Raw genomic sequence first — 20,462 nt, 5'->3', positions numbered from 1 at the left:
GTCGTGAAGATATTTTTTGTACAGTTCTTCTGTGGATTCTTGCCACCTTTTCTTAATATCTTCTGCTTCTGTTAGATCCATACCATTTCTGTCCTTTGTTGACCCCATCTTTGCATGAAATGTTCCCTTGGTATCTCTAATTTTCTTGAAGAGATCTCTAGTCTTTCCCATTCTATTATTTTCCTCCATCTCTTTGCATTGATCACAGAGAAAGGTTTTTTTATCTCTCCTTGCTATTCTTTAGAACTCTGCATTCAAATCGGTGTATCTTTCATTTTCTCCTTTGCTTTTCACTTCTCTTCTTTTCACAGCTATTTGCAAGGCCTCCTCAGATAGCCTTTTGCTTTTTTGTATTTCTTTTTCTTGGGCATGGTCTTAATCCCTGTCTCCTGTACAATATCATGAACCTCTGTCCATAGTTCATCAGGCACTCTGTCTATCAGATCTAGTACCTTAAATCTATTTCTCACTTCCATTTTATAGTCATAAGGGATTTGATTTGGGTCATACCTGAATGGTCTAGTGGTTTACCCTACTTTTTTAAACTTAAGTCTGAATTTGACAATAAGTAATTCATGATCTGAGCCACAGTCAACTCCCAGTCTTGTTCTTGATGGACTAGTAATGTTTTATTCTAGGATACACAAACACTAGTAACCGAAATGGAGCATTTTCTTCTTTAGTTGCTTAGCATCAAGATATCGACATTTAATCTTTGTAGCTTTATTCAGTACTAAAAATACACTATGGTTATAAACCAACTTCTCTCAACAATTTTTTCATCGCCTCTTTTACATCTTTATTCCTTAAACTGTAGATGATAGGATTCAGCATGGGAATGATAATGGTGTAAAATGTTGACACGATCATGTCATGGTTTGAATCATAGTTGGAAGTTGGTCTCATATATGTGAAGAGGATAGTTCCATGATAAATACTCACTCCAGTTAGGTGAGAGCCACATGTAGAAAAAACTTTCCTTCTCCCTTCTGTGGAACGCATCCTCAGAATGGCCAACAGGATGAAACCATAGGAGATCAGGACACTCAGGACAGTGACTATCTCAATGGAGCCCACGAAGTAGAAGAGCAGAAGCTGGTTTGTGTGAGTGTCAGAACAAGAAATAGCCAGGAGGGGAGGGATGTCACAGAAGACATGCCTGATTTCATTGGAGGCACAGAAGGAGAGACTGAAAGTAGCCACGGTGTGTACAGAAGCATGCAAGACGCCCCCAACACAGGAAGCAATGATGAGGGACACATAGACCCTGGGTCCCATGCGGGCTGAATACCGGAGCGGGTCATAGATGGCCACACAGCGATCATACGCCATCGCAGCCAAGAGGAAGCACTCTGTGGTCCCGAAAGTGACAAAGAGCAGCATCTGTCCTGCACATCCAAGATAGGAAATGGTTTTATTCTCTGACAGGAAATTAATCAGCATTTTGGGAGTGACCACTGATGAATAGCAGGCATCCAGGAAAGATAAGACACTGAGAAAATAGTACATTGGGTTTTGTATCCGGGAATCCACAACGACCAACATAACCAGTCCCAAATTCCCTACCAGAGTAAAAAGATAGATTGCCAGGAAAAGTAAAAATAGGTAGACTTGCACCTCTAAATCATCCGTGAAGCCCGTCAGTATAAATATGTTTAATTCAGTCACATTTTTCATCCGGATTCGGTATGAATTTAAATCTGATGTGAGCTGTACCATTTTAGTTTTTCTCTATAGGTTCTAAAGGCAGTATTTTGTGAAAATAGAGTCCACCCGACTATATCTTCCTATGTGTTTCTTATCAGGATCTAATGATTTCCTTTGTAGTCATGGAAAGGTCAGTGATGAAGATCTTGGATTCAAATGGATACATTTTGCAGTTAATAAAAGAAGTTATTACATTCAATTGTTGACTAGATTCATCATGTTAAAAATATCATGTCACTTTAAGTGGTTTATTTTCCAGTCTATTTTTTGTTATATTCTTTACTACCTGTGTTCATATTACATAGCTTTAAAATAAACAAGTATAAATAACCATAGGACTATTCCAGTCATGAAATATTATCGTGGAAAGCACACAATTAAATACTAACTTTGCTACAAGGTGCATGGAGTGTATTTTTATGTTCACAACTGTAAAAATGGAGGTAATCACACAAGATTGAGTTTGATTTCAATAAGAAAATAATATAAAATTATTTAACATTAAATGTTTCCAGATAAGTAAGAAATGACGTAAATGAAACTTTTTGTGCAGAGCTGTTTGTTTAAACAAAATCATTTTATATCCTTTTTTTCTAGCAATTATACTGTCCCTTTCATTTCCATTCAAGAATAGTGGTAAACTGAACAGCGGACAGTATTTTGGAGATTATATAACCATTTTGCAAAGAATAACAATATGAATGCTATTTTTTTTTCTAAAAGTAGGTGTCATTAAGGTGTTCATGTTGGCCTCTGCAGCTTATCATACTGTTACTGATTTTTAAATTTTATTTTAGTAGCAATGTGAGGTATTTCTATAGTCATATATTATTGTACTGCAAAGTTCTTGGATATGTTTTTGAGATATATTTCTGTCAAAAACAAATCTTTTAATATATTATAGTTATTTATGGGGTTTCTAAAATATTTGTGAAATTAATGTCACCTGATCATAAACAAAAAATAGTTTTTTTAGAAATTTTTTGCTAAGAGAATAAAACACTCTATTTGCCACAAAATTGTGTTTGATTTTTTTTTCCCCCTGTATCACACTGTTTCTCATTTGGTTGTATATGAATAGAGGGAAGTACAGATACAAATAGAGGGAAATACATATATATGTATACATTTTGTACACATATGTACAAAAATATACATATATATATATTTCTAAAGTTAAAGAGTCAATCACATTTGAACTGAAATTTCAGTTAATTACTGAAACACAATTAGTTACTGGATTCATCACATTCAATCAGTTCAGTTCAGTTGCTCAGTCATGTCTGACTCTTTGTGTCTGCATGGACTGCAGCATGTTAGGCCTCCCTGTTCATCACATTAAAGGGCAGATTTTTGGCAAGTTAACTTTTATTTTTCCTTCAGCTTGTTGTAATTAAGAAGCATTAAAAAGTAGTGGAAAATCTGCCACATACAGGGTAAGGCTGAATTCAATGACTTATAAGAAAATAATACTTATGATGTTAAACATACTACATTTTTATTGTATTTAGATGCCACACATCAAGAAGAGAATAAATAAAAATCTTTAATTTGCTGTTAGAAGAAAACCACGTCTTTATTTTCCCAGAAACTTTCCATGGATCCATTTAGAGGCTATTTCTAATGCAAAGAATAAATAGATTGATAAGTTTAAGTTTAAGGACTTGCCTGGTGGCTCAGTGGTAAATAATCTGCCAACCAATGCAGGAGACACAAGTTTGATCCCTGGGTCTGCAAGATCCCCTGGAGAAGGAAATGGCAACCCACTTCCATATTCTTGCCTGGGATAATCCATGGACAGAAAAGTCTGGCAGACTACAGTCCATGGGGTTGCAAAAGAGCTGGACACGAATTAGGAACTAAACAGCAAAGGCGTGTGAGTTTACAAAACCAAAAAATGTTCATTTGATTCTTAGAAAAGTCTAGAGTAAAAATATATTATAATAATAGTAAGTTCTGGTTTCTGTATAAACCCATACAACTTACATAATAATTATAAGAACACAAAGAGACAAAAATAATAAAGTATCATTAACTTTGAATTGCTATATTAAGAAAATTGTTGCTGTTGTTCAGTCACTGAGTGTTATCTGATTCTACTACCCCACGGACTGCAGCATGCCAGGCCTCCCTGCCACAGTTCAAAAGAATCAATTCAGCCCTCAGGGTTTCCTTTTAGCTCAGATGGTAAAGAATCTGCCTGCAGTGCAGGTGACCCGGGTTCGATCCCTGGGTCGGGAAGATCCCCTGCAGAAGAATATGGCAACCCACTCCACTATCCCTGCCTGGAAAATCCCATGAACAGAGGAACCTTGTGGGCTGCAGTCCAAGGAGTGGGAAAGAGTCAGGCATGACTGAGCGACTAACAGTAACAGCCTTCTTCATGGACTAAAGCTTTCATCCATACATAACTACTGGAAAGACCGCAGCTTTGACTCCATGAAGCTTTCTCGGCAAAGTGATGTCTCTGCTTTCTAATACTCTGTCTGAGTTTGTCATTGCCTTTGTTCCAAGAAGCAGATGTCTTCTAATTTCATGGCTGCAGTCACCATCCACAATGATTTTGGAGCCCAAGAAGAGAAAATCTGTCACTGCTTCCATTTTTTCCCCTTCTATTTGCCATGAAGTGATGGGACTGGATGCCATGATCTAATTTTTTTTTTTAATGTGGAGTTTTAAGCCATCATAATAAAACTGTTTATAGAACATCAATTAATATACAAATATGTATTAATAAATTTGGGTGCTTCATCAAGATTACATGACTTTTTAAAATTTTGTGTTCTCTTTTTCTCTCCAAACATATCTCCTTCTTTCTTTCTTTTCCTATTTCTTTCTCTCTCAAATCCATGAACTATATATAGAAATATTTACTATAGAGAGTAAGATAAAAAAAAAAAAAAGCAGGAATAAAGCAGATAAAAATAAGCACAGAGAAAACAGGTACAGATATGCAGACAAAATTTGAAGACTGCGCCAGCATGTGGTCCTCTAATGAAGCCATCACAAGATATATGTTCATGGATACGTACAGGAGAAATTTCAGTGACACCGCAATTCAAGATTTGCTTAGCTGATATGCTTGTAATAAGACAATCATGAGAAATTGAGAACTTTATTGGGAGTTAAAACCCTATACTAAAATCTCAGATTTAGTCCTTACTGACAGCATAAACTTGGGAAAGTTATTTCTGAACCACCAAAAAAAGAAAAAAAAAAGACAGAAAAACTAATTGACCATAATTTTTAGGAATTTCTTGTTCTACTACCTGAATATGGTGTCATAGGAGGGAACATTTTTTAATCAGTTACATTAAAATATGTTTTATTAGGTAAAGTATTAAGCATTTGTGAATGATACATATAAATTAAACATAACTTCCCAACTTTATTTAACTCCAATAAAGTGAAAAAGTTTAAATCCAATTGAAAAATAACAGGATTAAGCTAGGTCCCAGACAGAAACAAAAAGCTTATTTTAAAAATAATACACATATTTGTTATTTGACACTAGATAGATACCAAAATACTATTCTATTGAAATTAAACCCAGTACATACCAATATTCTATGCTATAAGAAACTGCATTAAATGCATTAAAATGCATTTCGCTCACTGAAATCTGTCTGTTCTGAAATTAGAATGGTGAATCATCTCCTCTAAAAACTAGCCCTTCCATAAATGTCCTTTGAAAATTAACAGTGTGCTTAAAATTAGAATTCATAAATGGCATTCTGTGAGCCAGTCTAAAAAAACAAAAGCATATAAAAATCTTGGCTTATGAACTTTTTAAACTCAGAAAAGGAAAAGGTAAGAATTAGTATTACTTTTCAAAATAAAAAGTATAAAATGTTAAAAAGATAATGTGGCATGTCAATTTAAAATAATGATATATTTATTTAAATTCGCCTATTCCTCTGGCCAGTATAAATTTATAATAATCTTTGATGTCTCTGTTCTTACCTGCAGAGCTAAAAGATGAGTTTTTTAAAGAAGGTATGCCTTATTCAAAATTATGTCCCATTAGAGAATTTATTTATTTCATTAAAGGGCACTGGAGTTGTGACAGAGAAAAAGTATGATGTTTAACTACTATGTCCAGTTTTTCAAACAGGCTTTTTTGTTAAGTGATATTTGAAAAAATTAGAACTGGTTTTGTTTATGTCTTACTATTTCACTTTAATGGATGGGAACTAGAAATTGTAATTTTTTAGCAAAATATAATGAATCCAAAAGATGAAAACAAAATGTTTTCCAACACTCATGATAAAAAATTTAGAGTACTAGGTGTCCATGGAAGCAGTATTACTGATAGTAAGCTCAATAGGAAGGAAAGTTAGGAGGGCAGCTATTATGTATTATTGAGTGGCTACTAGGGGGTTAGGAATTTTATGCATATTATGTAATGCAATCTATATAGCAACCTGCAAGCTATATAATTCAGCATCATCTTATATTAATAGATGAGAACACCAAGGCTCAACTAGACATATAACTTGACCAGGCTCATGCAGTTCTTAGGAGAACCAGGACTGAAGCCTAGATTTCTCTGACTTCAGAATCTATACTATTTCTACATGATTGCATTAAAATTTCATTATGACTTGGCATAATTCAAGACATTTTAAAACCTAGAAACTGTATGAGATAGAAACTTTGAATAGTTTAATTCTCTTTTTTTAAGCAATTAAGTTTATTAAGCTAAGAAGTTAAAACACATACACACACATACAAGTGGCTTCTAGATCAATTAACTAGCTATAAAATACATTTAAAATTAGTTTGTACTCTTCTGTCAAAAGTTTGTGATTCCAAAGTGTCGTATACCCAATGGTTGCTTAATAGTTAATTTTTCTTCATTTAATAATTTTCTTAAAATTTAAATGTAACCCCTTAATTGTTCTGCCCCTATACAGAACATTATTTTTCATCAAGGAAATTAATGAAAATTTCTAATTTACAATTGTATTGACCAAAATATATATGGACTCCTTCTTATTTTCTTTGCTATGTTTCCTGAAAGGAGCATATTAGATTTTTAATAAAACTTTGATTTCACTCAAATCTTCTGTCTTGAATACAAATATTAAGACATCCCAGTTTCAAATTCAAATGTATATTTTCTAAAATATATTGCAAGTTATGAAAGCACTTTCCTCTTACCTGTGGAAATGGACTCCTCACTCAAGATGCTCTGTGAATAATATGTATTCATATTCTTATACTCCACCCTCGTCTCAAGTGCTTCTCAAAGTCTGCAGTTAAGGCTCTAGAGGAAAGCACTCTATTTTCTGGGACAGAAGTTTCAAGATGAACTTTTTTCTTGTAAACAAGTGGATGTTTCTGGATAACGAACTACCTGATGAGAATGATTACATCAGCATACTTTAATTTAAAAAATCCCTCAGTGGAAAAAAAACCTACTACTATAGGACTATTCTAAGCTCTGATCCTAAATAGCTATATGCTATTAAGTTGATCCCCTGGAGAAGGAAGTGGTAACCCACTCCAGAACTCTCGCCTGGGAAATCCCATGGACAGAGGAGCCTGACATGCCACCATCCATGGAGTCACAAAAGAATTGGACAACCCTTAGGACTAAATGACAACAACAAATGAGGCTGATAACCACAATTCTGCAAAATCCACTTGTCTCTTTCTGGAAGTAAAGCCTTTCTAGTTCTCTAGTCCCTTCTCTAAAACACGAAGATAATGAATCATAACATATGACAACATTTATAATTCTCTGCTGTTGTTCAGTGGCCAGGTCATGCCTGAGATTCTCTGTGACCACGTGGCCTGCAGCGCGTCAGGCCTCCCTGTCCCTCAACACCCCCCAAAGTTTTCCCGAGTTCATGCCCCCGGCACTGGTGATGCCATCCAAGCGTCTCAACCTCTGACGCTCTCTTCTGCCTTCAATCTTCCCCACGTCAGGGACTTTTCCAATGAGTTGGCTGAACTGGAGCATCGGCTTCAGTGTCAGTCCTTCCAAGGAGTATTCAGAGTTGATTTCCCTTGAGACTGACTGGTTTGATCTCCCTCAGGAGAATTCTCAGCACCACACTTTGAGGGCATCAAGTCTTCGGCATTCTGCCTTTTTTAAGACCCAACTGCATGTGGCCGCCGGGAAGACCAGACCCTTGACTATACAGACCTTTGCCGACAGAGTAGTGTCTCCTCTTAAAGAAGGATAGCTATATTTTTTAGGTAAATTTTAAAATATACACTTCTGAGTGACACGAGATAGAGTCCATGAACAGTTTGATGAGAGCAGACTTCCCTGGTGCCTCAGCGGTGAAGAACCCCCCTGCGATGCGGGGACCCGGCTTGCGCCCCGATCCGGGAAGACCGCACCTGCCCCAGAGGCCCCCGCCCGTGCCCGCGGCCGCAGCTGCCGAGCCTGCGCCCCGCTGCACCGCCTGGGCTCCGCCCCGGGCTGGGCCGGTCCCGAGGAGAAGGGAGCGGCCGCCCACCCCGTCCTCGTGCCTGGAGAACTCCGTGAGCAGAGGAGGCGGGCGAGCTGCAGTCCGCGCGGTCTCAGAGAGCAGCTTGCCGCTCGCCCTCCGCCCCGCGACCAGGGAAGCCCCGCGCTGCGCCCGGAGGGCCGCCGCCACTCGGCCAGCTAGGGCTCCGCCCCGGGGCGGGACGGTCCCGAGGAGAAGGGAGCGGCCGCCCACCCCGTCCCCGTGCCCGGAGAACTCCGTGAGCAGGGGAGGCGGGCGAGCTGCAGTCCGCGCGGTCTCAGAGAGCAGCTTGCCGCTCGCCCTCCGCCCCGCGACCAGGGAAGCCCCGCGCTGCGCCCGGAGGGCCGCCGCCACTCGGCCAGCTAGGGCGAAGCCCCGCGGCGACGCCCATCCGGCCCAGCGAGGGTCAGCAAGCACGATTCCATAAAAAGTTCAGTAAGAGTGACAAGATGTGAGCACATAGACAGGAAGGGCTGGAGGAGGGATGCGACAGCACGCGGGTAACCTAGCATTCTGCGTGATGGAGCGTTAGAATGTGAGAGGATCGGAGGAGGGAAAGGCCAAATATGTGGTGCACAGGGCTTTATATCTGTGGAATGCAAAGATCCCACCTCCCCAAACCGACCAGTGACGCTTTGCGCAGAAGTAATTTGTGGCAAATACGCAGATACCAAAGTTCTAAATTAAGAGATTACAAGCTAGTAGAAAGGAATGTTGGTTTTAAAATCTGAATGTAAACAAACAGAAGGAAAAAAAATAATACTGACAGGTAGCCTAACTGCGAAGAGAGGATCCATCAATCAAATGCAACTCTAAATAGATCTGTATACAGACTTAATACAACTCCAAGTAAAATTAAACAAGTCTTTTGGAGAAATAGATCTTCTGACTCTACAATTTACATGAAAAAGCAAAGAATTCTGAGAAAGAATAGTAAAGTAGAAATAGTGAGATATCAGTCGTTAGAAAAACCTAGAAAAGTGGAACACAAACTTTCTTTTTATTCATATGTATGTTATATACTATTATATTGATTAGGTTGATTCTTATTTACTAATTAGTAGTTAGAAAAATTATATTATTATATATACTATTAATATAATAGACACTTTTTCTAACTACTCCTCCCTCTATGTTTAAATGAGTTGGACATTTTGAATATCCTAACGAAATATATATATATATTATAATATATATTATATTATAATATAAATATATAATACATTAATATTACATACATATATATACACACCCCCACCCCCCCACACACACATATATATACACACTGCTCAGTCACTCAGTCATGTCCAGCTCTTTGTGACTCTATGGACTGCAGTCCACCATGTCTGTGGGACTTTCTAGGCAAGAATACTGGAGTAGGTTTTCATTTTCTCCTCTGGGAATCTTCTCAACCTTGATTTAAAACTCACGTCTCCTGCATCTCCTGCACTGCAGAGATTATTTACCACTGAGCCACTGGTGAAGTCTGTATATATATGTACATATACACACACATTTATGTTGAATTGGTGGAGTCAGCATTTTAAATTTCATGCCCAAATGATGTCTCATATGTTTCTATAATCTTATAATACTGTCATTTTCTAACTACTTTAACTTTCAGTAGGGGTCTCAAAGTGTCAGACATGACTGAGCAATTAAACTCAAGCCTAATTCATTATAGCTTCTACCTAGAGTTTCTTGAGCTCCATAGCTAGATAGATCTTACCTTACAAACTGGTGTCTACACTTTCAACATTGTATGTTGCTATAATAGAACTTTCTGAGACCTACTTCTTACAGAAACTCCTCCCTTATTTCAAGTTTCCCTCCCCAATGTACAGATATTTTCCATATATGCCCATTATAAATATTCTCCATCAAAGTGGTAATTTTTTGCATTTTATAAGCTCACACTGACACATCACAACCACTCAAAGTCCATTATTTACCTTTGGATTCAATCTTGGTGTTGTGTGTTCAATGAGTTTGAAATATATATATAATGACATGAATCCATCGTTATAGTCTTATATAGAATTGTTTTCAATGCCCTAAAATTCCTCTGTGCTCTATCTCTTTGTCATCCTACTTCCAAACCTCTGGCAACCATTGATCATTTTATTCCGTGTGTTCTCTGGTTGCCATTGTTCTAGGTTTCGATTAATGTATCCTCAAGTTCACAGATTCTTTCTTTTGGCATATCTAGTTTAATGGTAAATTCATTAAAGGCATTCTTCACTTTAGTTATAGCATTTTTGACTTCTAGCATTTCATTTTGGTTCTTTGTTAGAGTTTTATCTAATGTTAAAAGATTATATGTATATATATAACATGTATATATATATATATATCTGTATACAATATATTTATATATCTGAATACAATCAACTTCTTGAAATATAGTTCTTGTGCTCAGTCAAGCCTGAGCATGACTTTGTGATCCCAAGAACTGTGGCCCACCAGACTCCTTGTTCTATGGAATTTTCATGAGAAGAATGCTAGAGTGAGCTGCATTTTCTTCCTCCAGGGGATCTTCCTGACCTAGGAATCAAACTGGCATCTCCTGAATCTCCTGTATTTCAGGTGGATTTTACCAGTGAGCCGCTGGAGAAGACCACCTTTGGGAACTAATTGAAGTATAAAATTCCATATATATTTAATACACTTCACTTAAAGTGTTTGGAGATGAGTGCACCCATGAAAACATCACCACTATCAAGGTCACAAGCAAATCCTTACCTCCTAAAGTTTCTTTTTTTTTCTTTTATTGCTGTTATACTTTTAATGTAAGATCTACCTTCTTAGCAATTTTGAGTATGCAAAAATTTTGTTAATTATAGGCACTAAACTATATAATAGATTACCTGAACTTATTTAACTCAAACAGTTCAAACTTTTTATGTTTGACCATCAACTTCCAATGTCCCCCTTCCCCCAGTCTCTGGAAGCCACCATTCTACTCTTCTCTTTGCTTCTATGAGATTGTCTATTTTAGATAATTCATATAAATGAGATCACCCAGTGTTTGTCTTTTTGTGTCTGATTTATTTCATTTAGCAAAAGTCCTCTACATCCATCCATATTATTGCAACAACAATATTTTCTCACTTATTAAGACTGAATAACATTTCATTTATACATATGCCCAGATTTTTAAAATACATTTTTTCATGAAAGATACTTTAGTGGTTCTCATATCTTGACTGTTGGGAGTGATGCTACAAAGAACATGAGTGCAATATCTCACCAAGATTCTAATATCAATTAATTTGTGTAAATACCCAGAAATAATTGGTAGCTTACAAAGTGGGTTTTTTTTAATGTTTTGAGGAGCCTCTATACTTTTGCAATGGCTATACCAATTTACATTTGTATCATCAGTGCTTGAGGTGTCTTTTTTCATATCTTTGTCAACACTTGTTGTTGTTTTTTTTTCTTCTTTAATAATAGCCTAACAGATATGAGGTGATATGCAATTGCACTTTAGATTTTCATTTGATAAAATTTATTTGCTACCCAGAGCAATAAAAGATCCAATGCAATGTTTATAAAATAACTTTGGTATTTTTTGAAGTAGAAAAAGCATAAACTTTGTGTGACACCACAGACAATTTCAAACATCCAAAGAAACAGAATGCAAAAGTACAAAGCTGGAGTCATCACACATCCTGGTTTCAAAATGTGTTGCAAAGCTACAGTACTTGAACAAAACAGTATTGGTATAAAGACAGACATATAGGCCAATGAAGCAGAATAAGGAGGTCACAAATCAATTCACACATATTTAGTCAACTGAATCTTCAACAAGGGTGTTAACAGTACATAGTAGGAAAAGTATACAGTTAGAAAAACTGGATATTCACATGTAAAAGAATGAAAATCAACTCTCATCTTAAACCATGAATAAAAGTCAACTTATGCTTAAACATAAGCCATGAAACTATAAAACTCTCAGAAGAAATAAAAGGGAAAAGCCTCATGACATTAAGTTTAGTGATAATTTCATGGATATACCATAAGGACAGGCAACAGAAGCACAATTAGATAAAGGTGAGCACATCACACTAAAATTATGTACAGCAAGTGAAAGAATCCACAGAGTAAGGAGGCCTCCAACATAGTAGGAGAACATGTTTGCAGATCACTTAAACAGACTTTTCCCCAAAGAAGACACAAACGGACAACAGGTTAGTATGAAAAAGTACTTAACACCACTGTATTTAGGGGGATACAAATATAAAGCATTATTATAAATCGGAGGCTGACTGACTTTATTTTTCAGCAAATGTTAGTGGGTCATGAATTATCCCAGGACCATTTTCTTTTTTACTGAGTGAGTCATCATGTTGCTATTTTGAACTAGATCATAATTGGAACATATTCTCCTTGGGGACTCTCCTTTGGTTTCAGCAACAGTTGAGGAGGTAGATATAAGCAGTTTGAATTAATTATACTCATAAGACATCAAAACTGCTTCTGCTGAGGTAAGAGAGATCTTCAGGGCATTTGCTGAGTATTTTAAGAGTTTGGACCTAACAAGATCAGAGATGCTATGCAATCCTTTTATTAATAGTTGTTTCCTATCACTTAGGTGAATAAATACAACAAAGAAAATACAAAGGATTAAATTTATGTTTATATTTGTTTGCTATTGTTGCCATACTTAGCTACAATTTTTATAAGTGACTTTAATTGTGATTCACATTGTCTAGCTGATAATTCACTGGAACCACAGTAAACTATCTAAACAAGTATAATAATTTTTTAAAAATTGTTTTTGTTTTCAGAAAATTTCTTCACATTTTCACCACAGATCTTGAGACCATTGAAAATCAAAGACTTTAGATATCTGAAAATAATAAATATGACTGATTATTTAGTAAATGAAAAAACACCATATAATGCTAAGTATCTCAGAAATACATTTAAATGAATATAAGTTACAATATCATTATTTAATTCAATCATGGTCCATCATCTTAAAAATCTTGATTATTTCCTTTGGATACACCTAATAAGGATTAATAGAGTTAGAAAGAATTTGGAAATAGCACATAAAATGTTACAGTCTGAGAGGTTGCTACTCTTGAAGACCAACCTAATTTAGCATTATCTATTTAACAATATTTTGAAGATTCAGCTTTATTAATGTATTTTATATGACAGTAATTGTTCCGCATTGTAAAATCAGTATTAATGTTTCATTCTATAGATAAGCAAATTATAAGAAAAGATTTTACACACTTACTGAAAGGAACTAGATTGCTGATATCCTATCCCAGGTATCTGCACACGGATACACTAGGCCATGTTACTGTGTGGGAGAAGGAAATTGATTTTAGCCAATGATCTGGAGTTTTAAGCTAGTTTAATATGGAAACAACTAATAGGATTCGGTGGTAAACCAGCTGGTTTATCTAGTGGAGGTAGACGCGTGGATCTACCGTGAGTGAGGAGCACACGTGTTTTCCCATGTGAATCTTCAGTGAGGGGCATGGACGCTTGACCCGCTGTCTTGTCACCATGTTCTGATCTACAACTGGGAAATCACACTCTGGCAAAAAATAAATATGAGGACCCAAATCACATTCCATTGAGTCACAATGTCATTCACTCTTTTGGTAGGAAACGAATTGCAAGCTTTGAAAAATCTTCGCATTCTTTCCATGAGGTATCAAGATGAAGAATGTCACTGAAGTAACATCCTTTTTACTGAAAGGCTTCACAGACAATCTTGAACTGCAAATCATCTTATTCTTCTTGTTTCTAGCAATTTACCTCTCCACATTGATTGGAAATTTAGGACTGATTGTACTAGTCATTGGGGATTGCCGGCTCCACAGCCCCATGTACTATTTTCTGAGTGTGCTTTCATCTGTGGATGCCTGCTATTCTTCAGTAGTCACCCCCAAAATGTTAGTAGATCTTATGTCAAAGAGCAAAGCCATTTCCTTCCTTGAATGTGCAACACAGATGTTTCTTGCTGTTACTTTTGGGACCACAGAGTGCTTCCTCTTGGCTGCGATGGCGTATGACCGCTGTGTGGCCATCTACGACCCGCTCCGGTATTCAGCCAGCATGGGACCCAGGGTCTATGTGTCCCTCATCATTGCTTCCTGTGTTGGTGGCATCTTGCATGCTTCTGTACACACCGTGGCTACTTTCAGCCTCTCCTTCTGTGCCTCCAATGAAATCAGGCATGTCTTCTGTGACACCCCTCCCCTCCTGGCTATTTCTTGCTCTGACACTCACACAAACCAGCTTCTGCTCTTCTACTTCGTGGGCTCCATTGAGATAGTCACTGTCCTGAGTGTCCTGATCTCCTATGGTTTCATCCTGTTGGCCATTCTGAGGATGCCATCTGCTGTAGGGAGAAGGAAAGTCTTTTCTACATGTGGTTCTCACCTAACTGGAGTGTCTATTTTTCATGGTACAGTTCTCTTCATGTATGTGAGACCAAGTTCCAGCTATGCCTTGAACCATGACATGATCGTGTCACTGTTTTACAGTGTCGTGATTCCAATGCTGAATCCCATCATCTACAGTTTAAGGAACAAAGATGTAAAAGAGGCAATGAAAAAAGTGTTTGGGAAAAATTGGTTTATCAATAAAGTACATTTTCAGAGTAAATTTTAAAAAATTGAGAGTGAGGTTAGGTAGAGAATATCAAGAAGATATGGTGAAAACATTTTTTTGTTTATTAATATACGTCTCTTCTTCCTGGATATTTTAATATAAACCTCATAGCTAACTTTCTATCTATGTTATTTTTATATGCAGAAAAATTGTATCATCCATTTGCACCTTAATATTATCCTATTGATAGAGGTGTCCACACACTCATACACACATTCACACACACCTATACACATTTGTATATAAAAGCATGCTGATTGATATAACACAAACACACACAGGCATCTGCAGATGTAACTTTAACATATTATGTTTTCTTTTCTTCTTTCATCTTGGTATAATTTGAATGTATAGTTCCCAGTGTTCACAATTGTAATTAACATTATATCTGACGAGCTTGATCAAATGTCAATAATCAATAGCAAACCCGTAGTTCATATGATCTCATACCGTGGAGTCATTGGTATCTGAATTCATCTCAAAGTACCCTGATCTGTCAGACTCACTCACTGGCAGCGATCTAACCCCAGTCTGTGGTCTGGGGACCATGGACAACACGCTCAAATCCCTGGTGTTAACTAGCACTGCTGATTTGTAAGGGTGCGTTTCTTCCATTCAGAGCTGGAGTGCTAAACAAATCTTTAATTTCTCACAGGAAATAAAGTCTAGGTGTTGACATTTATCAAGATCACACATTAAAAAAAGACAAACACAATTCAGAGAGTAATGTATAACTGGCCTGTGTATTCAGCTCTTTTCACAACTGAGTCCCAAACCACCTTTATCGATTTGATTACAGGTCTGGTGCTGACTCAGATTTTAGTTCTCTTTCCCTTGGGCCCTTTCAACTCCAATATGCCCCTGCAGAAACCCCCACTCCTCGTGCTAAGGCCCAAGAACCTCATTACGGAGGGGTCTCTCCTACATGCAAGTTTAATCCTTGTTTCCAATAGACCTCATTTTCATTGCAAGGATATGTGTCCTTCAGAAACAACTTTAAGATGTAGTGTTCTCCTTTCCTGCTTTCACTCATTGGTATTTATTAACTTTTAATCACAATTTTGCACAAACTCATTCTCTTCTTAAAGGAGCATCCTTATTTTTAAATCCAAGACAACCTTCTGAGATTAAGAGTCCAACCTAACGATACTTGTCTGAATTGGGGCTAAGTATAAATTATAATTCTAAAGTTCTTGTGCAGAACCCTCCCTATATTACCTGCATTACCTATATTACCTATATTATCTGTATTTGAAAGTGCCAGCAGCTCAGTTGTCTCCATCTCTTTGCAACCCCATGGACTATAGCCCACCAGGCTCCTCTGTCCATGGGATTCTCCAGGCAAGAATACTGGAATGGGTTGCCATTTCCTACTTCAGGGGATCTTCCCGACCCAGGGATCATACCTGGGTCTCCTGCATTGCAGGCAGGTTCTTCTTCACCATTTGAGCCATCAGGGAAGCCCTTATTATATTTATTCCTATACAATGACTCTGCTCTTATTTCCCCTGTTTGGGATACTCTTCTCTGTGCTATTCATACAGTTTCTTCTACTAAATATCAAAACTAAACCATGTTCACTGATATTAGCTATAGTTGCACATCCAAACTATGCAAATATGTTGTTGAATAGTGTGTGTGTATGTGTGTGTGTGTATGATTCAGCATTGAAGAGATTCTTAAACAGAAATCAACATCACAAAAATAAATGTTGAGCTTTAAAATTTTAGTTTTAAAGAAAAATAAACACAAATATAGGAAAAATAAACTAGCTGTAAACAAGAGAAAACAAATACAATTATGCATCTTTTAAATTTATAAATCATTGACGAGAAATACATAGAATTATGGTTTCTCACATGGTGCAATGATAAAGAATCAGCCTGCCAATGCAGGAGGCACTAGAGATGTGGGTTTGATCCCTGGGTCAGGAAGATTCCCTAGAGAAGGAAATGGCAACACAGTCCAGTATTTTTGCCTGGAAAGCCCATGAACAGAGAAATCTGGTGGGCTACAGTCAATGGGGTCCATCAAGCTTCTCTGTTCATGGAGCTGCAAGAGTCAGAAGTGATTTAGTGACTTTAGCAAGAACAACTAAAGTGATTTAGTGATTTAGCAAGAACAACTAAAGACTTCAAGTTAACTATATCCATGAAAAATCAATTGCTATAACGGTCACATTCTGAAGTACAGAGGGTTAGGATTTTAACTTATGTATATTGGTATATGCTCTACATATATTTACACACACACAGTCCCATAGGCATGGGCTCTTTACCTTAAAATATGTGGTATCAACTTTTTTTATCATATAATCGAAAGTGGCTATGTTTCTGTAGTTGCAGTCACTAGTAGTATGATAATTATATATGACTAGCTTAAGCAAGCACAATCTGATCAACAGGAAAACCACAGCTCGTCTCCTCCTGTGTCGTGTTCCATGGGCTCACTGGTTTGGACTCCAGTGCTAAGCACTCTGCTCCAACCTCAGATCTCTGCACTGGCAGCAGTCTACTGGCAGTCTGTGGTTCAGAGACCTCACGTTTGTGTTCAGATGTGCGTTGCTATTCTTACATTCTTTGTGTCGGTGCATTTCTCTCCCTCTAATCATTTTATCCTATATAAGAGGAAATATACAGATCATATGGGAAAGAAATACCAATTTAAGTGTAGAGTTCAAAGAACACCAAGGAGAGATAAGAAAGTGTTCCTCAGCAATCTGTGCAAAGAAATAGAGGAAAACAATGGAATAGGAAAGACTAAAGATCTTTTTTAGAAAATTAGAGATACTAAGGGAACATTTCATGCAAAGATGAGCTCAAAAAAGGACAGAAGTGATATGGACCTAAAAGAAGCAGAAGATATTAAGAAGAGTTGGCAAGAATACACGGAAGAACCATACAAAAAAGATTTTCACAACCCAGATAAACATGATGGTGTGCTCACTCACCTATAGCCAGACATCCTGGAATGTGAAGTCAAGGGGGCCTTAGGAGCATCATTACGAACAAAACTAACAGAGGTGATGGAATTTCAGCTGAGCTGTTTCAAATATTAAAAATAGGATACTGTGAAAGTGCTGTACTGAATATGCAAGCAAATTTGGAAAACTCAGCAGTGGCCACAGGACTGGAAAAGGTCAGTTTTCATTCCGATCCCTAAGAAAGGCAATGCCAAAGAGTGCTCAAACTACCACATAATTGCACTCATCTCACATGCTAGCAAAGTAATGCTCAAAATTCTCCAAGCCAGGCTTCAGCAATACGTGAACCATGAACTTCCAGTTATTCAAGATGAATATAGAAAAGGCAGAGGAACCAGAGATCAAATTGCCAACATCTATTGGATCATCAAAAAAGCACAAGAGTTCCAGAAAAAACATCTATTTCTGCTTTTTTGACTATGCCAAAGCCTTTGACTGTGTGAATCACCACAAACTGGAAAATTCTGAAAGAGGTGGGAATACCAGACCACCTGACCTGCCTCTTGAGACATTGGTATGCAGGTCAGGAAGCAACAGTTAGAACTGGACATGGAACAACAGGCTGGTTCCAAATAGGAAAAGGAGTATGTGAAGGCTGTATATTGTCACCCTGCTTATTTAACTTATATGCAGAGTACATAATGAGAAATTCTGGCTGGAGGAAGCACAAGCTGGATCGAACATCAATAACTGGGAGAAATATCAATAACCTCAGATTTTCAGATGACACCATCCTTATGGCAGAAAGAACTAAAGAAGAAGAACTAAAGAGCCTCTTGATTCAAGTGAAAGAGGAGAGTGAAAAAGTTGGCTTAAAGCTCAGCATTCAGAAAACTAAGATCATGGCATCTGGTCCCATCACTTCATGGGAAATAGATGGGGAAACAGTAGAAACAGTGGCTGACTTCATTTATTGGGGGCTCCAAAATCACTGCAGATGGTGATTGCAGCCTTGAAATTAAAAGACGCTTACTCCTTGGAAGGAAAGTTATGACCAACCTAGACAGTGTGTTAAAAGCAGAGACATTACTTTGTCAACAAAGGTCCGTCCAGTCAAGGCTATGTTTTTCCCAGGAGTCATGTATGGATGTGAGAGTTGGACTATAGAGAAAACTGAGCACTGAAGAATTGATGCTTTTGAATTGTGATGTTGGAGAAGCCTCTTTAGAGGCCTTTGGATGCAAGGAGATCCAACCAGTTCATCCTAAAGGAAATCAGTCATGAATGTTTATTGGAAAGAATGATATTGAAGCAATGACTCTAACATTTGGCCACCTGATGTGAAGAACTGACCCATTTGAAAAGACCCGGCTGCTGGGAAATATCGAAGGCAGGAGAAGGAGATGACAGAGGATGAGATGGTTGGATAGTATCACAGAGTTAATAGACATGAGTTTGAGTAAACTCCAGGTGATGGACAGGGAGCCCTGGCGTGTTGCGGTCCATGGGGTCGCACCGTGTTGGACACGACTGAGCAATTGAACTGAACTGAACTTATGGATAGGAAATTCATTCAATAATTCACCACAGAATGCAGAGACTAGGCACTAGCATTTACCAGGATTGCACTTAATTCTCAAGGATGACAAAAGACAAGCACAACTCAGAGAGTTAGGTAGGACTGGCTGGCATTTGGAACTCGTCCCAAGCTAGGCTCCACCACGTCTTCCTGGCTTTCCCTGCAGGCCTGGTCCTGACTCAGCTTTGCCTGATTTTTTTGACTCTTTCAGCACTGTGAGCCCTGGTAGATGCCGGGCTCGGTGTCCAGGACAGTGAACAAAGTACAAACAGCATCCCTACCATGCTCATATTAAGCCCTGATTCCAATAGACTTCATTTTCATTGCAAGGGCATGTCTTTCAAAGTCAACTGTATCAATATTATATGTATTTTTCTTTCTATCAATCCTTCCATTATCATTAGTATTTTTGGGGTGTAAAATGGTTTTAGTTTTAATAGTGCTACCTCATTAAAATAAAGTCTAAGCTAAATTTTCTCCCTAAAATGGGATTACATTACAAGTTATTGCATTCAGTTATTGACTAAGTTAGTCATGTTAAAATACCATGTCAATTAAAGTGGTTTATCTTCCAGTTTTTTTTTTGTTGTTGTTGTTACATTCTTCACCATATGTTTTCATATTTTAAAATCCACTGACATGAATAAATGCAATTCTTCCAATATAGAAATGTCATTGTGGAAAGTATATAACTACATACTAGCTTTGCTACAGGTGCTCGACGTGCCTTTTCACATTTGCAGTTGTAAAAATGGAAGTAAGTAAGCACACACAGCAAGATTTGGATTTCCTTTAAATAAGAAAATAATACAAAAATTACTTAAGTCTTCCAGATAAATAGAAAATGCCACCAGTTAAACATATTTCAACTTATTGTACAGAGCTGCCTGTTTAAGTAAAATAATTTAATATCATTTTTCTGGCAATTTTCCTATTCCATTAGCTTCCATTCAAAACCAGTGTTGAACTGAACAACATACTATATTTTGGAGATGTACTCTTTTTGAAAACAATAACAATATGATTTTATGATTTTTTTTCTAAAAATACATATTATTAAATTGTTCATTTTGACCTCTGCAGCTTCTCATACTGGTATTGACTTTCAAATTGTATTAGTAACAAGTGAGGAGCTTCTCAATTCATGTTA

At 37.3% G+C, this 20,462-nt stretch overlaps 2 protein-coding genes across 2 annotated transcripts; one reads left to right on the top strand and one right to left on the bottom strand.

The window, feature by feature from the left end:
• Positions 1-750: 750 nt before the first annotated feature.
• LOC136175105 (olfactory receptor 5T3-like) lies at positions 751-1,719 on the bottom strand. Its single transcript, XM_065945411.1, has one exon. It carries the CDS (start codon positions 1,717-1,719, stop codon positions 751-753), a length of 969 nt encoding a protein of 322 aa, XP_065801483.1.
• A 12,134-nt stretch (positions 1,720-13,853) lies between these two features.
• Positions 13,854-14,810, top strand: LOC136175681 (olfactory receptor 5T2-like). Its single transcript, XM_065945929.1, has one exon. The coding sequence runs from the start codon at positions 13,854-13,856 to the stop codon at positions 14,808-14,810; it is 957 nt and encodes a 318-aa protein (XP_065802001.1).
• The last annotated feature ends 5,652 nt before the right edge of the window (positions 14,811-20,462 follow it).

The sequence above is a fragment of the Muntiacus reevesi genome, chromosome 9 (assembly GCF_963930625.1).
Source record: "Muntiacus reevesi chromosome 9, mMunRee1.1, whole genome shotgun sequence".
Taxonomy (NCBI): Eukaryota; Metazoa; Chordata; class Mammalia; order Artiodactyla; family Cervidae; genus Muntiacus; species Muntiacus reevesi.
This window is presented reverse-complemented; position numbering and strand designations above follow the sequence as displayed.